The sequence below is a fragment of the Amblyomma mixtum genome, chromosome 3 (genome assembly GCF_055824585.1).
Source record: "Amblyomma mixtum isolate Tamu chromosome 3, ASM5582458v1, whole genome shotgun sequence".
NCBI lineage: Eukaryota > Metazoa > Arthropoda > Arachnida > Ixodida > Ixodidae > Amblyomma > Amblyomma mixtum.
This window is the reverse complement of record NC_143014.1, coordinates 187572807-187588303: the sequence shown is the minus strand read 5'-3', so window position 1 is coordinate 187588303 and position 15497 is coordinate 187572807. Positions and strand designations below refer to the sequence as shown.

At 43.3% G+C, this 15497-nt stretch overlaps 1 protein-coding gene across 2 annotated transcripts in view; it reads left to right on the top strand.

Annotated features, from left to right (window-relative positions):
- Positions 1 to 15497, top strand: part of LOC149353017 (guanylate-binding protein 3-like) — a 74476-nt gene that overhangs the window by 51183 nt on the left and 7796 nt on the right. For both annotated transcript variants that reach the window (XM_089582218.1, XM_089582219.1), the window contains 2 exons: positions 4100 to 4191; positions 7343 to 7411. In XM_089582218.1, coding sequence (XP_089438344.1) covers positions 4100 to 4191; positions 7343 to 7411 — 161 coding nt within the window. The remainder of the gene's footprint in view (positions 1 to 4099; positions 4192 to 7342; positions 7412 to 15497) is intronic.

Here is a 15497-nt window from a genome sequence, read left to right as displayed (position 1 = left end):
TCCGTTGCGATCCCGCGGCGGAATCGAAACCGTGTAGGCCCGTTGCCACAGAGGGCGAGAATACCTCGCGAGCAACGGTGATAAGCAAGCTAAGAGCAGCGCCAATAAAGATAGAAATCAACTTCGGCAGCCCCTGCAAGATAGTGCTGACAAAAAGAAAACTCAAATTTGGCGCGACTCCATTGTGATCACGCGGCGAAACCAAAACTACAAAAGGGGTGTTAGCGCAGTCTGTGCCGCCGCGCTAAAGCTAGACATAAGTTCTGCTAATCTCCGTAAGAAGGCAGCACAAAATTCAAACACTTCTTGTAAGTCCTAAGAGGCGGCAGCACCCCCCAGTGAGCACGCATTGTTCTTTTGGCGCAAAATTTCAAACGGAAGATCGAAACCGTACCCATACGGCAGAGACCTTGCGGGACAGAAAACCGCCGCCGTACATATACGGCAAAAACCTTCAAAGGGTTAATGCAGAAGGCACTTGGGCATGCCCTCCTGAATTAACTCTTTCGCTACCGTAGAAAAATGGACGATTTGGAGTGTACGGAAAGAAAATTTTTTTTTCACAAGAACTAATGCACCCAGCACATATTGCAATGCATGAAATTGTAGCTTATTAGTTACACTTCTGAATGAAACAAACAGAAGAGTTGTGTGTGTGAAAGTAAATGAAAATTTATTTGTGAAATTTGCTAAAAACACAAAAAAAGTATATAGCAAAAACAAAAATTACCGGCTGCACTAAGCCAGAACTTGATTAGAGGAAAACTGGAATATACAAACTGTTGCACATGTTTATAGCTGTCATTATTCACAGTTTCAGCTATGAGAAAAATTTACTGCACTTTCCATGGCTTGTCAAGTCAGGGGTCATGACTGTGGTGCCACTGTGAAGAGCAATCAGGGGTGAAGATGTGAAGCAGAGATAGACTGACAAGTGCTTCACATAAGGTTTTATCTTTGTTCCTCCCTTTTTCTCTGATAGCCGAGCTTGCAGTTTCTTCTTTTTTTAAGTTTTTTCGGTTGGTGTTGAATGGATTCTATGGGAGGATTGGGGGCGTGGACTTCATTTCCCTCATCATACCCGAAGATTTCTTGAATGAGCTGCTCCTTGAAAGCCAGCTGATTAAATTTGGCATTTTAGACAAGCTCTAGAACATCAGAATCAAAGAAATAAGTTTTAGCGATGTGGTTCGAAAGCGAGGACACTTTCCAAGTCTTGCCAATAGATGCTGCCGCCACTGAATCATCCGGCTCCGTTACGTGCAAAAAAAAAAGCGAAAAACCAATTTTGAGAAATGATTTGTGATGGCAGAGGGCCAGAATAGATTATTCTGGTATTTCAGTAGAAATAAAGTCGCGGCAGGTCAACAATTCCAATGTATATGATGATTCCAATGAACATCAGCATCTCCAACAGATTCACGTCTTCCCATGAGCCGTCACGCCGAACTTGCTGAAAATCTTCATCCATGCATACTTATTAGCGTTTCCGCACACGATCTTCATCATTTCTGCCATGAAGAGCATCAAAAAAAAGTCGAGAAGTCGAGCTAATCTCCTAGCGCCGCTCCGCAGCGATGTGCCGATATGGACACCTAGCTGTCGTCTTGGTTGAAAAACGCGACGCGACCTTGAGCATTTGGCAAACTGCCTTCGCCATACGTTGTCAAGACCCTGAAGCGCAAAACTAAACCACTCTCATCAATTACAAACCGTATGAAACGCAGAAAACCCGCAGCGAACGAAAACAGAACTTGCATGCAAGTACGCGCTGACGTTCCAGGCTCCCGAGGCAAAGTCTCGCTGTCGAAACCGAAATCCAACGTTTGTACATTGTTGCCCGACTAATAACCGCTGCTTTCGTCACAAAAAACGAAACCGAAACCGGCCGACGTACTCGGTGTCAGCTTTTGTTTTCGAGGAGCGCGCGGTGACGCGGACGCCATTTTCTCCCGCTGACGCCGCTGCGGCCGTTCAAAGTTTTATTTTTCACGGCGCCCCCTCATGTCAAAACACTGAAACCAAGGCTGCAATCGAAAGAGCAGTTGTTGAGCTCGCTAGCTAGATGGCGGAGCACGTACACGACTCTCCAAAATGAGCGTTTTTGCGCGGGCGATTTGAATCGATCATATGCGATCGATGGCCTATGGCGCGGTAGCGAAAGAGTTAAGCTTGTGAAGGCTGATGTGCGGTCTGCTCTGATAATGGAGACTCAGTGAGTTCAGACAATTTTTTCAATTTTCAATGTTAGCTTCTCTCCTATGTTGTCAACAAGTTTTGAAACTTCTTATTTTGAAACATGGTAGAGAGAGGGTAGGCTGATAATTTCTTGATACTACTCACAATGTGAGCAAGGGACTGTCTCCTTGCCCAGATGAAGACAAGTCTTCTTGTCGAAACGTTGGCAAGCACCCTGAGGCTTTCTCTTCCCGTGTTCGATTCATTTTGAAACAGCGCTTTTGGTTCCATTTTTTGCTTCATTGTGCAGAGTGTCATCCAGAAGGTGGAACTTTTATAACCAAATGTAGTTGAACAAGGATTCAGAGGATGTTGGACAATGAAAGCATGGTCAGTTTCAGCAATCTGATTGAAGAGTACTTGGGAAAATACAGGATGAAATTCGATCCGGGCCGCGGCAGGCCAATTTCAATGGAGGCGAAATTACAGAGGTCCATGTACTGTGCAATATCAGTGCACGTTAAAGGGACACTGAGGAGAAATTGAAGTTGGCTTGTATCGACAGAATACCAGCTCCTGATTACAAAAACGCCACTCATACTGACAGCAAAGCTCTTGTAACGTAGAAAAGAGCAAGAACCAAAATACAGGTATCGCCGCCACAGGCCAAACTCGCAAGTACAAGCGTCATGACGTCATATAACAAAACAGTGTTGCTAGAACCAATGGTTCTAGCAACGCTAGGACACGAGAAGCACAAATCACTGAGGCGCAGCCAATGCATGCGCAAATCTCCTTGACGTCGCCAGATGGCGCCACGTGCCGGGCAGCTACGCGCTCGCCTGAAGCATCGGGACCAATCAGCGCCTGCTCGCCGGCGTTAGGCGGGCTCCCGGTATTCCGCTAGCGGTATCAAGGTACACGGTATGCTAAAGGTGTCTATTTGCGAGAACTTCGTTGACGACTTCGAGAACGAGATCCATCGTAACGCTCGCAAAACGCCGGTGCAAACGTAAGCGAAGCGACTGTAGCGACGGCCGCAATAGCCGATAGATGCCTTCAACGTGCGGCCGGCGGTAGCTTTCTTTTCGGCTGCTGCTAGGCCGCACTGCTGGCCGCCAGAAATCACGGAGTCTGCATCACGTCATGTCACGTCATGTTTCACGTCACTTAGTCCTCTGTCGTCATAGCCGAATCCCAAGTTTGAATCACAGCGGCGGGAAAAACCTTTTCAACTTCGAATCCAAATTTCTTATAAATAAATGCATTTTTCCCTGCCGGCCAAGTGGCAACAAAGCCATGACATGCCGAACAATCGGATTTTGCTATAAAAAATATATTAATAGTGCTCTCCTCAGTGTCCCTTTAAAGAACCCCACGTGGTCAAAATTTCCGGAGCCCTTCACTATGGCGTCCCTCATAACCTGAGTTGCTTTAGGATGTTAAACTCCCATATACCCATAAACTCATAAACATCTGTATAACTGTGTAGCCATTAAGTGCTCTGGCCAAATGTTGTTGGTCAGTATTTTAAGCTATAACCATTGCATCATCAAATCCAATCTAATTTTGCCACCTCTTATGGTGGCCTCTAACGGGGTGTCTCTTCAGAGAACAATACTATGTTTTAAGCGAAGGATAAACTTGCTGCCGTATGATGAACCTGAATTGAGTGTGAAATGCCATGGCTTAAAGGTGTAATAATCAAAACAAATGCACCATTATAGTCTTAGCAAAAGCAAGGGTTGTGAGACCGGTATTTATTTTTTGTGTGTAGCCTATTTATGCAACAAATTATTTTGTCGTGGGTTTTCCTGTGCTCAGTTTTAATTACTTCAAAAATATTTTGTCCTGAAATGTTTGAATTAATCTGAGCTGACTGTATGTTATTCAGTATGTTTCTTGTCTTCTCTTATTGCAGAAGTTTTTTCGTCAAAAGTGGCGCTCAGCGGAGCCTTAAGTGATTCCCAGTTTCAACGTCTTAAGAAGACAGGAGTAGATGCTGCCTTTGAGGTTTGCAAACTTTTTGTTTTTTGGTGGTGGTATTTTGTATATATTTTTATGTATTGTTGAAATGTGTTGTGGCTTTGTTAATATTTGTATTGTATTGTAGAACTAGCGCATTTTTTGCCATTGAAGGAAGGTGGTATTTTGGCAAATGCCTAAGTGGAATTGCATGTAATCAAGGATTTGAAAATACCAGAACCTGATATAAGCGTCAATTATTGATCCAGGGTCATTTCTTTGAATTAAGCATACTGCAGCCATCACCTCACAGAGTAGGCTGAAGTCACTAACTAAAGTTATGGCAAAATATGCCCTCTGTCATTAAATGGAAAGGCTGTGCTTGGCTATGAGCCACCAGAGAGTACTCGGTGCTAACTAGAAGACCATGCTGCTTGACATTGAAATAATTGAACAGATGAATAGATTTAACCTTTCAGTGCCAAGATGTTCTGTTGCTGAGCATGACATTGCTAGCAATTTGAATTGCTAATGGGGTGTACATCATAGCACATTTTGTTGCTTTAGAATGTAGAGTCTTATGTATTTCGTTACCTGTCGGTTATCTGAACCCAACTTATGAAGGAATTAAAACAAAAATCTGCCTCCACATTATGCTAGTTAATGTACACACAAGTAAAAGCCAGTATAAAAAATTTGTTAGTGCTGCTACAATTTGAGAAATTGGTATGTTGCAAATTTGAAACAATGGCCATTTAGTTCATTTTGTGCACCTAGGCCGAGCTGTTTGAAAACCCAACTCGAAGGCCAAGGGATAGTAGACAGTATATTATGCAACAAGTATCTTCCTATTCTTTCCGCAAAAGTTGTAAGGAAATGAGAGACGAGGAGTTCAGCGCTTGCTGGAAGCTGTACATTTGCATAGCCTTTTTCTTCACACAGCTTCTTTTCTGTGGCGCCAACTGTTTTAATCGGAAATGTGCTTGTTACTGAGAACATGCTTACACCAACCTTTGTATGCAAGCTCCATTCTACTCCTCTTTCTGGTCCTGTTGTTTAGCGCTGTTTGTATGTACTTGTCTTCATACAGTAAAGAGTAGACGGTATGCCAGCTGTACGTTGTGAATTTGTGGCACTGGCCATTACAGGGTTTATGTCTGGTTATTCCATTATGTGTACTTGCTCACTCAGTTGCACTATAATTTATTTATTCCATCCGGTGCAGAAAATAAATCCCTATGAAGGCGATAAAATTAAGCATGCAAGGCATATTGGTGCACGATTTTTTGGTTATATGTGCTCATCAAAAGTGTGTCTCTTTAGTTAAAATTGCACAATAAGCTGAAGCTAGTTATTTATGGATGACAAACAATGCTTGGCGATTCCTAACATGAGCAGACAGGGGTCGTAGAGCAGTGAGTTAGCTTACCAGGCTGGTTTGTGCATGTTTCAAAGACTGAGTGAAAGGTTAAAATGTGGCTAGAGCAGGTGGGAGGGAATAGAAAGGAATTGTTTTATCATTTGTGCCACTATGAAGTTGTGAAAAAGCCTAGGTGCTCTAACAGAAAAAAAAAAAATTCCTATTTTTTTTTTTTTTTCTTGTGGGCATAATATCACCTTCCCAAGATTGTGGAGCCCTTGGCTTGGTCCCATGCCCAGTGACCAGGATCACATGGCCACAGATGGCGCATTGTCATTGGCAGAAGGGTGAACATGGCAGTGCTGTATTTTTCACTGGTTGGAAGGTGATCATATTACCCCATAGTGGTGAAGTCATTACGTTATCTGTTAAGAGAGACTTCTACCACAGCACCGTGAAACTGGAAAATCACCATGATGCAGTTTTTACTCCTATGCCTGACCAGATGAATATGTATGTATGTGCAATCAATGATTTGACAAAAATTCTATTCCACCCGAAAGACGCGGTTCGATCCCAGCCGCGGTTCGATCCCAGCCGCGGCGGCCGAATTTCGATGGAGGCAAAATTCTAGAGGATCGTGTACTGTGCGATGTCAGCGCACGTTAAACAATCCCAGGCGGTCGAAATTTCCGGAGGCCTTCACTACGGCGTCCCTCATAGCCTGAGTCGCTTTGGGACGTTAAACCTGAATAAACCAGTAAACCAAACCTTTCAACATTAAGATAGTCTTCCTCAGTTAGAGCCGAATATCTGTTCTGCAGCGATATCATGAATTCCTAGACTTTCCGTCTTATAGCTGGCTCGTTAATGAGCTTCCGCTTCACTAATTCTCTTTTTTTAACCTGACCGATTTTTTTCCTGGGCAAATACTTCATGATGATAATGCAGTCAAAGGAGCAGTATCAAGCTTCCTGCAGCAGCAAGAAGTCTCCTTCAATTATGAGGGCAGCCAAAGCAACCATGTAGTAGTACGCTCAAGTTTCTCCCCAAATTTTTGCTTTTGTATTGAGGTAGCCAACTTATTTTACACCCCTTGTATTATCTTGGTCAGAAACTAATGAATGTACAAACTGTGGAGGCACTTGGTGAATGCATTCAATCATTTGGAGTGTGCATGGAGCAAGAAAAAAGAAGTAATCGAAATTTTCTCTTTCAAACTGTGAGGGCTGCAAAACTGCTGATTGTTTCTTTGCCTGATTATTTTTCCAGTTTGTATTCAACAGGTAATACTGCAAATCCTGAGAACCGAAACATTCCCATTCTAGTTGTCAAGCAGTTTTTGATAGGTTTCAAAGTAGAAGCCTTCCCCCTCTCAAGGTGCCACAGGGAGAAATATCCTTATGAATATTTAGAGGTCTAGTGGAAAGGCTGCGTAGGGCAATAAAATCCCACTGAGTGATGAACATGACTATGTCCATTGCTGACCAATGCTTGGCGTCTTTGACATCAGTGCCTGTGCTTTAAGGTGCCTCATAGCCAAGTGCGCTCTCAGACAACTAGGTTTAGAAGGCTGTGAATTTCGGAATTAAAACATTGAGCCGATTCTGAGTTAACTAAGGCACTTTGACAAGCGCAGTATCACCGCCACGGTCACTGCAGCCCCGTAAGCTTTGCACAAGGCGTGGACCACATCCCCCTAGTGATGCCACTGGTCTAATGTGAAAACAGTGCTACCAGAAACATGAGATTGACCGAGCAGCAACGCCAGAGTATGCATGATAATTTCGTGTTTAGCTTCCATGTGGGCACTTAATGTTATTTATTTGTTCTGTTTAGGTTTTTGATTCCAGCTGCAAGAACTTTACAAAGGAAAAAGCATATGAAGCTCATGAAGCTCTGCTAAAGGCAAGTCCTTTTCATTTCTAAAAATGGCGTATTAAGAGTTCAGTGCATTTTCCACTACATAATATTGTTTGGCATTAAATTACTGTGGCTCTGTAAGGTTCGAGCAGCAAAAGTGAAACAACTAGTTTAAGGGAGGACATGGGTCTTAGAGCAAAAATGGGCCACCAGAAATTTAATTTTAATATGTGGGTAGATACTACAATGTGTGAGGAATGCAACGTTTTAAGCAGATTTCAGATTTTTGTCCGTGTGGCCAAATGGGCTTAATAGTTAGTTTTCCAGTGAGTTAACCAGACATACAGTGCCAGAAAACACATGACACACATGAAACTAACTATTAAGCCCATTTATCCACACAGACAAAAAACTGAAAACTGCTTCCAGCGTTGCATTCCTCACATATTGTAGTATCTACCCACATATTAAAATTAAATTTCTGGTGGCCCATTTTTTTTCTATTGTTTGAGCAGACAATAGCATGATATATATTATCTCAGGAACTAATTGGCCTAGAGATAAACAAATTGCATATTTGAAATCAGCAGAAAAAACTGAATAAGTATGTGCAGTTTCATTGCATTTGGTCTGTAAATAAAAAAAAATGCTCTAAGACCCATGTCCCCCCTTAATTTATGGTGAAATAACGATAAGCATGCTTACACAGCGTTGCAGGTGCTGACAAGCTTAATTACTCAGCAGTCCTCCTATTATGCTTGTGAAAAACTGTAGGTTCAAAAATGATGTCTGTAGATATAGCTGCACAAGTCATCTCGTGCACAAGTTATTGTTTAAGGGACGACGTGGCAACTACAGTATTTACTATATTCTAACGCGCATTTTTTTTTCAGAAAAAATCGCTTAAAAATGATACGTGCATTAAAATCGAGTATGAAAATGAAACTACTCCAGCAACACCGTATTGTCATTGACATCACAAAAATGGCACTTTGGTGCTGCTTCCGCATCGACATCGTATTATCATGCATATTATCGATATCGCCTTCAGAGTCTTGGATATCGAGAGGGCTCACGAGCATCTGAAGTGTCCCATCAGCAAGGTGCCGATCTGGACTTGAACCAACATGGAAATGTTGGTTGCAAAGACTCGGAGAGTTCACTACATCTCCAGGTTTCAAAAAATGGCAACAATGCGTGCGGAGGTTTTTTAAGCACACACTGGTGCAGCCGGGCAGCCCCGTGCTGAACGCGCAACTACCTCTGATGCTCTCGTTCAGGACACACAAGCCATAGAGTTTCTAAATTAAGAAACTCTATGGCACAAGCGTCTTGGCCTCTTGGTGCTCTGCCAAGGTCTGCACTGCTGATGAAGGCGTAACAGAATGAGCAGAGAGAACCAAACATTTTAAAATAAGGTGATCTTGTATATGGAGGCGAATAGCAATCGAGCAGCCTCACATGTGTACTTCTTTATTGATACATGAAAATCTGGGGTGCGTTACAAACGAAGCCATTGCATTTTTTTTTTCTGACCATAAAAAAACGGTGTGCATTACAATCGTGGATGCGTTACAATCGGGTAAATGAGGTATTTTTATTATCTATGTATGAAATGTCACCGAATTTGGGACAGGTAAGTAACTTCTTATGTTAACTTCAGAACTGCATTTTATTTTAAGCTAGCAGTTATATTTGCTGAGTAATTACCATTAACATCCTTGTAAAGCCATCCCCAGCGTGTTAAATAATTAAGGAGTATGTGCATACCTTTTTTATGTCGGAATGTCCACAAAGCCCTGTTCTGTGCAATAAAGCTTTTCGGTAGTTCCTTTTTAGATGCCCAGTATTCATAGAAATAAAACTTATAAACACCAGCGTGCATATTTACATGAAAATGTTTCTTACAAATATAACTTTCAAGAACTATTTCATGTGTACATAGAAAAATTGAGCTTTATTGCACTCCTCAATGTGTCAGGATTCATGCGAAAAAAAATAATCATTCTAATGTGATGTGTTACGAAATGCCAGAGAGATTAGTGATATCAATCACAGAAAAAGTGAAAGCTGAGAAAATCAACCGTAAAGTTTGTTCCCTTGTTTGCCTCATTTATCGCCTTGCTTGCTTTTGCTTTTGGTTGGAGAAATGCAACATTGCAACCAGCGGAAGCTCTGAGCTCTTCTCTTCATGGTAACACCAAGATGATGGTGCTCGGTCGTCAGAAACTCGTGGAATCCATGATGTGCTGGGACCATCAGAAGTGCGAATTGCTCACAATTGTCAACAGCCGCATATAAAAAAGAATGTAATTTTCTAAGCTTTTACTGTATATTTCGCTACAATTTTTCATCGCGAAACAGATGGAGACCCAAGGGTTACAGAAACAAATAGAAAATTTTGACCAAATTGATAATTTTGTTTTCTGCGTCCCCCGTTAAAGGAACAGTACCGAGTTATTTTTGATCAGTTCATTGGCTTTACCAAACAAAAAATATCAAGAAATGCATTCCATATTCTGAGCTCTCTGTTTTGATGGCCATAATTAAAAATTATTTGACATTGGCACAGATGACCACTGGCAAGGCTGCAGTTTACTAAGCAGTACTACCGTGAAGTAGTGATTAATAATACAGTCACAGCTGTTGTGTGTAGTGTTTTCGGCAATATCATCAGTTTAGGCACAGGAACATGCAACAAGCATTCAGTATGACAGTTGTTTATGAGAAGGTGTTGGTGATTTTAATGTGCAGAAAATTGGTGTTTCTGTATAAGGTATCTAGACCAAGATACTAGAAACTTTGTCATTTCCCTGCCATCTGGAAGGACTTTTCATTTTAGGGCATTTTGCCTGATTGTTTCTTTTCTTTGCATGCATATCACTTACTGTGTTGTGGTGCTTTCAAGTTGTTTGCACTTCCTGTTACAGCAACACTATTATTCTGAGCTGAAGCAGCGTTATTATTTACTGAAGGATTAAATACAATGCCTTTTTCATCCATTTTCTTCAAATTATGCTGTTCAGAATCTCTAAATTATGCTCACTGTGCTTCATGTGCATTTAAGTGCATTTCATTTAGGTGCGTACCTCGTGTGCCATACAACCAATTTTCTCAATCTGGGAGCTAGAGCATTCTGCCAGCAGCTGCCAGCCTGTCAGTTAACATTTAAATCTTTGTTCATGACTCGCTCATTGTCGCTATGGGCACATACAGTGTTCACTGTTAGCCCAATTTCAAGAGCCACTGCATTCTACCTACTAGCCAGGTAACTATATAAATATTTGTTCATGCCTCACTCAGATTGGCTATGTTGCTAGTAGTAATAATGAAATCAAATTGTTTGATTTTTATTACGTCCAGTAGTAGCAAAAACTAGAGTGCCACTTTTGGAGTGCCCTTTTCAAAGGTGACACTACAAAAAAAGGGGGTGTTTGTACAGGTTGATAGTGGTGGCTGCCAGTTGGTTGTGATAATCACAGTAACGATAAAATGGAGAAATTGATAAAATGTAGAGTTATTGAAAGCATATCCCAGGCAACGGTAAGGTTAGCTGGCATCGCTGAGATCATGGTGGCACTGGGAGAGGTTGTCCCATCTTACAGCATGGTGAAGAAGTAAGCAAGTAGGGTGATTTAGTCAAGCACAGACAGGAAAACATTAAAGGCAATCAGTTCAGTGTTAGGTCTGTTGGAGTGTGCATGGAGAAAACATGAGCTGTGTGCAAGGTCACGTGATGACAGCTTGCTAGATTGACATCCATATGGTTTTCTGCTTCTCTGGAATATAAAAACTACAGTTCAGCACGTCACGGCCTAAGATATAACATGCGCAAGGGAGAGGAAGAAATATTACGACGCAGTGTTAACCATTAAGAATATCTTTCGCCAGGGTCAGCAAAGCAAACTGGTCCATCAGCTGGTTGGAGGTTAGCCAGGCCCGCCGCGTTAGGAGAGAGGGGTGTGGGTAATGGGGGGATTGAATGGTAAAGGGGCAAGAGAACAGGGAATGTTCCAGATTAGCATAGGGTTCTGTGCAATTTTGGCATGTGGGAGAGTTGCGATGATAGTATTGGAAAGAACGGGCAGAGGTGAAGTGTGTATTTAAATGGATGCGCTGGCAATGTCTCTTAAGTGTGCCCTAAGCCTGTGCTTGCTCTCCAGGGAAACTGCACGTGCTGCACTGCACCACATCCAATGATTATCTACAGCTGTTCAGTGCAGACTCTGCAGAGTTCGTTGTGCAGTGTGTGGCTGTTTATAAAATGTTGATGTATGATGAGAGAGACAATAGCGCACAGCAATGGGACATCCCACCAGTAACGAAAGGGGAGGTAAAGAAAGCCTTAAGAGCAATGAAAAGGGGGAAAGCAGCTGGTGAGGATCAGGTAACAGCAGATTTGTTGGACAGAGGGGAGATTATGCTAAAAAAACTAGCCACCCTGTATACGCAATGCCTTCTGACCTCGCGTGTACCAGAAGCTTGGAGGAGCGCTAACATTATCTCAATTCATAAGAAAAGAGACGTCAAGGACTTGAAAAATTACAGGCCGATCAGCTTACTGTCCGTTGCCTACAAAGTATTTACTAAGGTAATCGAGTCGGACAACCTTAGACTTCCGTCAACCAAATGATCAGGCGGGCTTTTCTAAAGGATACTCGACAATAGACCATATTCACACTGCCAGTCACGTGATAGAGAAATGCGCAGAATATAACCGGCCCCTATATATAGCCTTCATTGATTACGAGAAAGCATTTGACTCGGTGGAAACCTTAGCAGTCACGCAGGCACTACAGAATCAGGGTATAGAAGATATCTGTAATGACTGCACAGCTACCATAGACCTCCATAAAGTCAGCAGTAAAATTCCAATAAGGAAGGGTGTCAGGCAGAGAGACACGATCTCGCCAATGCTATTCACGGCCTGTTTACAGGGGGTGTTCAGAGGCCTGAATTGGGAACAGTTGGGGATAAGAGTTAATAGAGAATACCTAAGTAATCTGCGATTCGCTGATGACATTGCCTTGCTAAGTCACTCAGGACATGAACTGCAAAGCATGATCAATGAGTTAGACAGGCAGAGCAGAACAATGGGTCTAAAAATTAACATGCAGAAGACCAAAGTAATGTTCAACGGTCTGGCAAGGGAACAGCAGTTCGTAATTGGTAGAAAGGTGCTGGAAGTACTAAGGGAACATGTCTACTTAGTGCAGGTAGTGACAGGTGAGCCGAATCTTGAGAGGGAAATAACTAGAAGAATCAGAATGGGGTGGAGCGCATATGGCACGTTTTCTCAGATCATGAATGGCAGCTTACTGATATCCTTCAAGAGAAAAGTATACAACAGCTGTATCCTACCGGTACTCGCCTATGGGTCAGAAACGTGAAGGCTAACGAAGAGGGTTCAGCTTAAGTTAAGGACAATGCAGCAAGGTGTGGAAAGAAAAATTATAGATGTAACGTTAAGGGATCGGAAGCGGGCGGAGTGGGTGAGAGAACAAACACGGGTTAATGGCATACTAGTCGAAGTCAAGAGGAAGAAATGGGCTTGGGCAGGGCATGTAATGCGAAGGCAAGATAACTGCTGGTCCTTAAGGGTCACGGAGCGGATTCCAAGAGAAGGCAAGCGTAGCAGGGTGCGGCAGAAAGTTAGGCGGGTGGATGAGATTAAGAAGTTTGCGGGGATAGGGTGGCCACAACTGGCAAAGGACAGGGTTAGGGAATTCGAGAGACGTGGGAGAGGCCTTTGTCCTGCAGTGGGCATAGTCAGGCTGATGATGATGATGATGATTATGATCTAACTTGAGAGCATATCCTAGTTGAAGCTGAGCTTCTGCTGTCTGCACTAACGGTGGGGCTCAGTCTCAGTAATGATGCTAAGGGAGGCAAGGGGGGCACGATCGCTGCTCTAAAATTTCCTGAATGCTTCATTCTGATCCTGACGAGGAGGAAGTTTCACGATAATACAGCCTGCATTGGGCCCCCTCGTTGGTATGTGATGCTCTCACTGCTTCGTTTTACGCAATAGCGTATACAACTCATTCGGTCGAAAAGGCGTTGACGTCGTAGTAGTAGTAGTTGTTGTAGTTGTAGTTGTTGGCATCGCGCATCGGAAATATTCAGGGGCTACGTAAAAATCAACGGGCATGCACACTGAAGGAAAAAAAAAAAAAACCTGGGTCTAGGCCGGGAATCTGTCTAGGGCCTTTGGCGTTCGAGACGGGGCGCTTCTACTCCACCACGATGGCTCGACGTTTGAACATGAATAAAGGCATGTCTAATGAATGCATGGGTTTCTTAGAAACATATCTTTGAGATCTATACTGAGGCGTACGTGAGTAATTATGAGCATGTAAATTACAGATGTCGGAATTAAGCGAGTACCATGTGTTTCCGGTGAATTTCTTCTGTGCTTGGTGTGCAGTTGCAGCACCATCGTGTGGCACCCACTGAAACCCCCCTTCACCACGCAGGGCACTGGCCCGGCAGATGGTGCATGCGTAGGCGACCTTGCTGCTTCGGAGTAGTGTTGTTCGTTTCTGAACAGGTGTGAAGAAACCGCTGCCGTCTACGAGTGCTAGTGTGGAGCAGCGTCTGTGTTGCAACTGCGGATATACTGCGTCGGAGTAGTGGAGCAGGTGTGATGAAACAGCAGCCATATACGGGTGCTAGTGTGGAGCAGCGTCTGTGTTGCAACTGCGGATATACTGCGTCGGAGTAGTGGAGCAGGTGTGATGAAACAGCAGCCATATACGGGTGCTAGTGTGGAGCAGCGTCTGTGTTGCAACTGCGGATATACTGCGTCGGGAGTAGTGGAACAGGTGTGATGGAACCGCAGCCGTCTACACGAGTGCTAGTGTGCAGCAGCATCTGTGTTTCAACTGCGGATCTACTGCGTCGGAGTAGTGTCGTTTGTTTCTGAACAGGTGTGATGGAACCGCAGCCATCTATGAGTGCTAATGTGGAGCAGCATCCTGCAAATGCGGATATTTTGAGAGCCCTCCTAGAGGCTCCGAACAATTTGTCCAATGGGCAGGGCATCACGCCGAATAGTCGATGGCGTTCCGTGGCGTCCGTGGCAGTGCTGCAGCACGCTGTCGCGCTACTCTCTTAAAGGCGAAGCTTAAGTGTCCTACAATTTTTTGTCCATCTATTTTATTTTTATGCGGAGCAATGCCACACAGGCACGCATAGGTTGTTGCATAGTTCACTTACATCACCTGCTTCCTTCAGGGTTAGGTTGAGAATATATGTGATGATGTGATGCACATAGAGTATGGCCTCGGCTACAAGTTTCTGTATAGCTTTAAGGGACACCGAGATCAGCACCATTTGAGTTTTCATTTTCAGTAAAATTTGATGGTTGGGGGAGGCAAGCAGTGCAGTGTGGGAGCAACCGAAATGAGAGCTATCACCAGCCAGGCATTGCAGGTGACTTTATGGTTGCATGGTGCTTGCATTAGTATAGATCCTGTTTGTCATATTGACAACGAAGGCCTTGCTGTGAACAGTGGGCTGCTGTTTTATGATTTGAATCCAACAGTGTATGCAATGCTTTTGAGAATCAAAACCAAACTGATCGCCTGTGATGCTGCCAAGCTTGGGTTTTGTTGTTTTCATTCTCTTGCTCTTTTGTTGTCCTTCTTCGGTGATAAACATTCACAAGTGGTTGAAAAACAAAACTTGCATTACTATTCAGACACATGATCCTCAATTTTTTTTTATGCGCAGTAAAAAAATGTCCCCATAAGCAATAGAAGACCGCAGTTTAGTTGTGGAAATGGCCAGTGTTGGCAGCACCCGTTTCATTTTTCACTCTTTTCCAGGTTACAAGAGCTTTGCTTTCGGGGAAAGTAGCCTTTTTCTCAGCATAACATAGTAATACATGTATCTAGGCCTCGTTGGCTGTCATTCTTATTTAGCCAGCTAAAGTGCCGTTGAATGCCTAATTTTCATGGTGCTGGGATTGATGTATAAGAAGAAGTGCAAGCACTCAGAGGTTACTAAGTGAGCAAAATGCCTTTTGAAGTGGTAGTTGTTAATGCCACTTCTGCTGTGTGGAATGGGGTTGGGGAAAATTGACTGTGAGTTGGGCTGTTGAATTCATCACCTGACCCTGCTGGCCAGT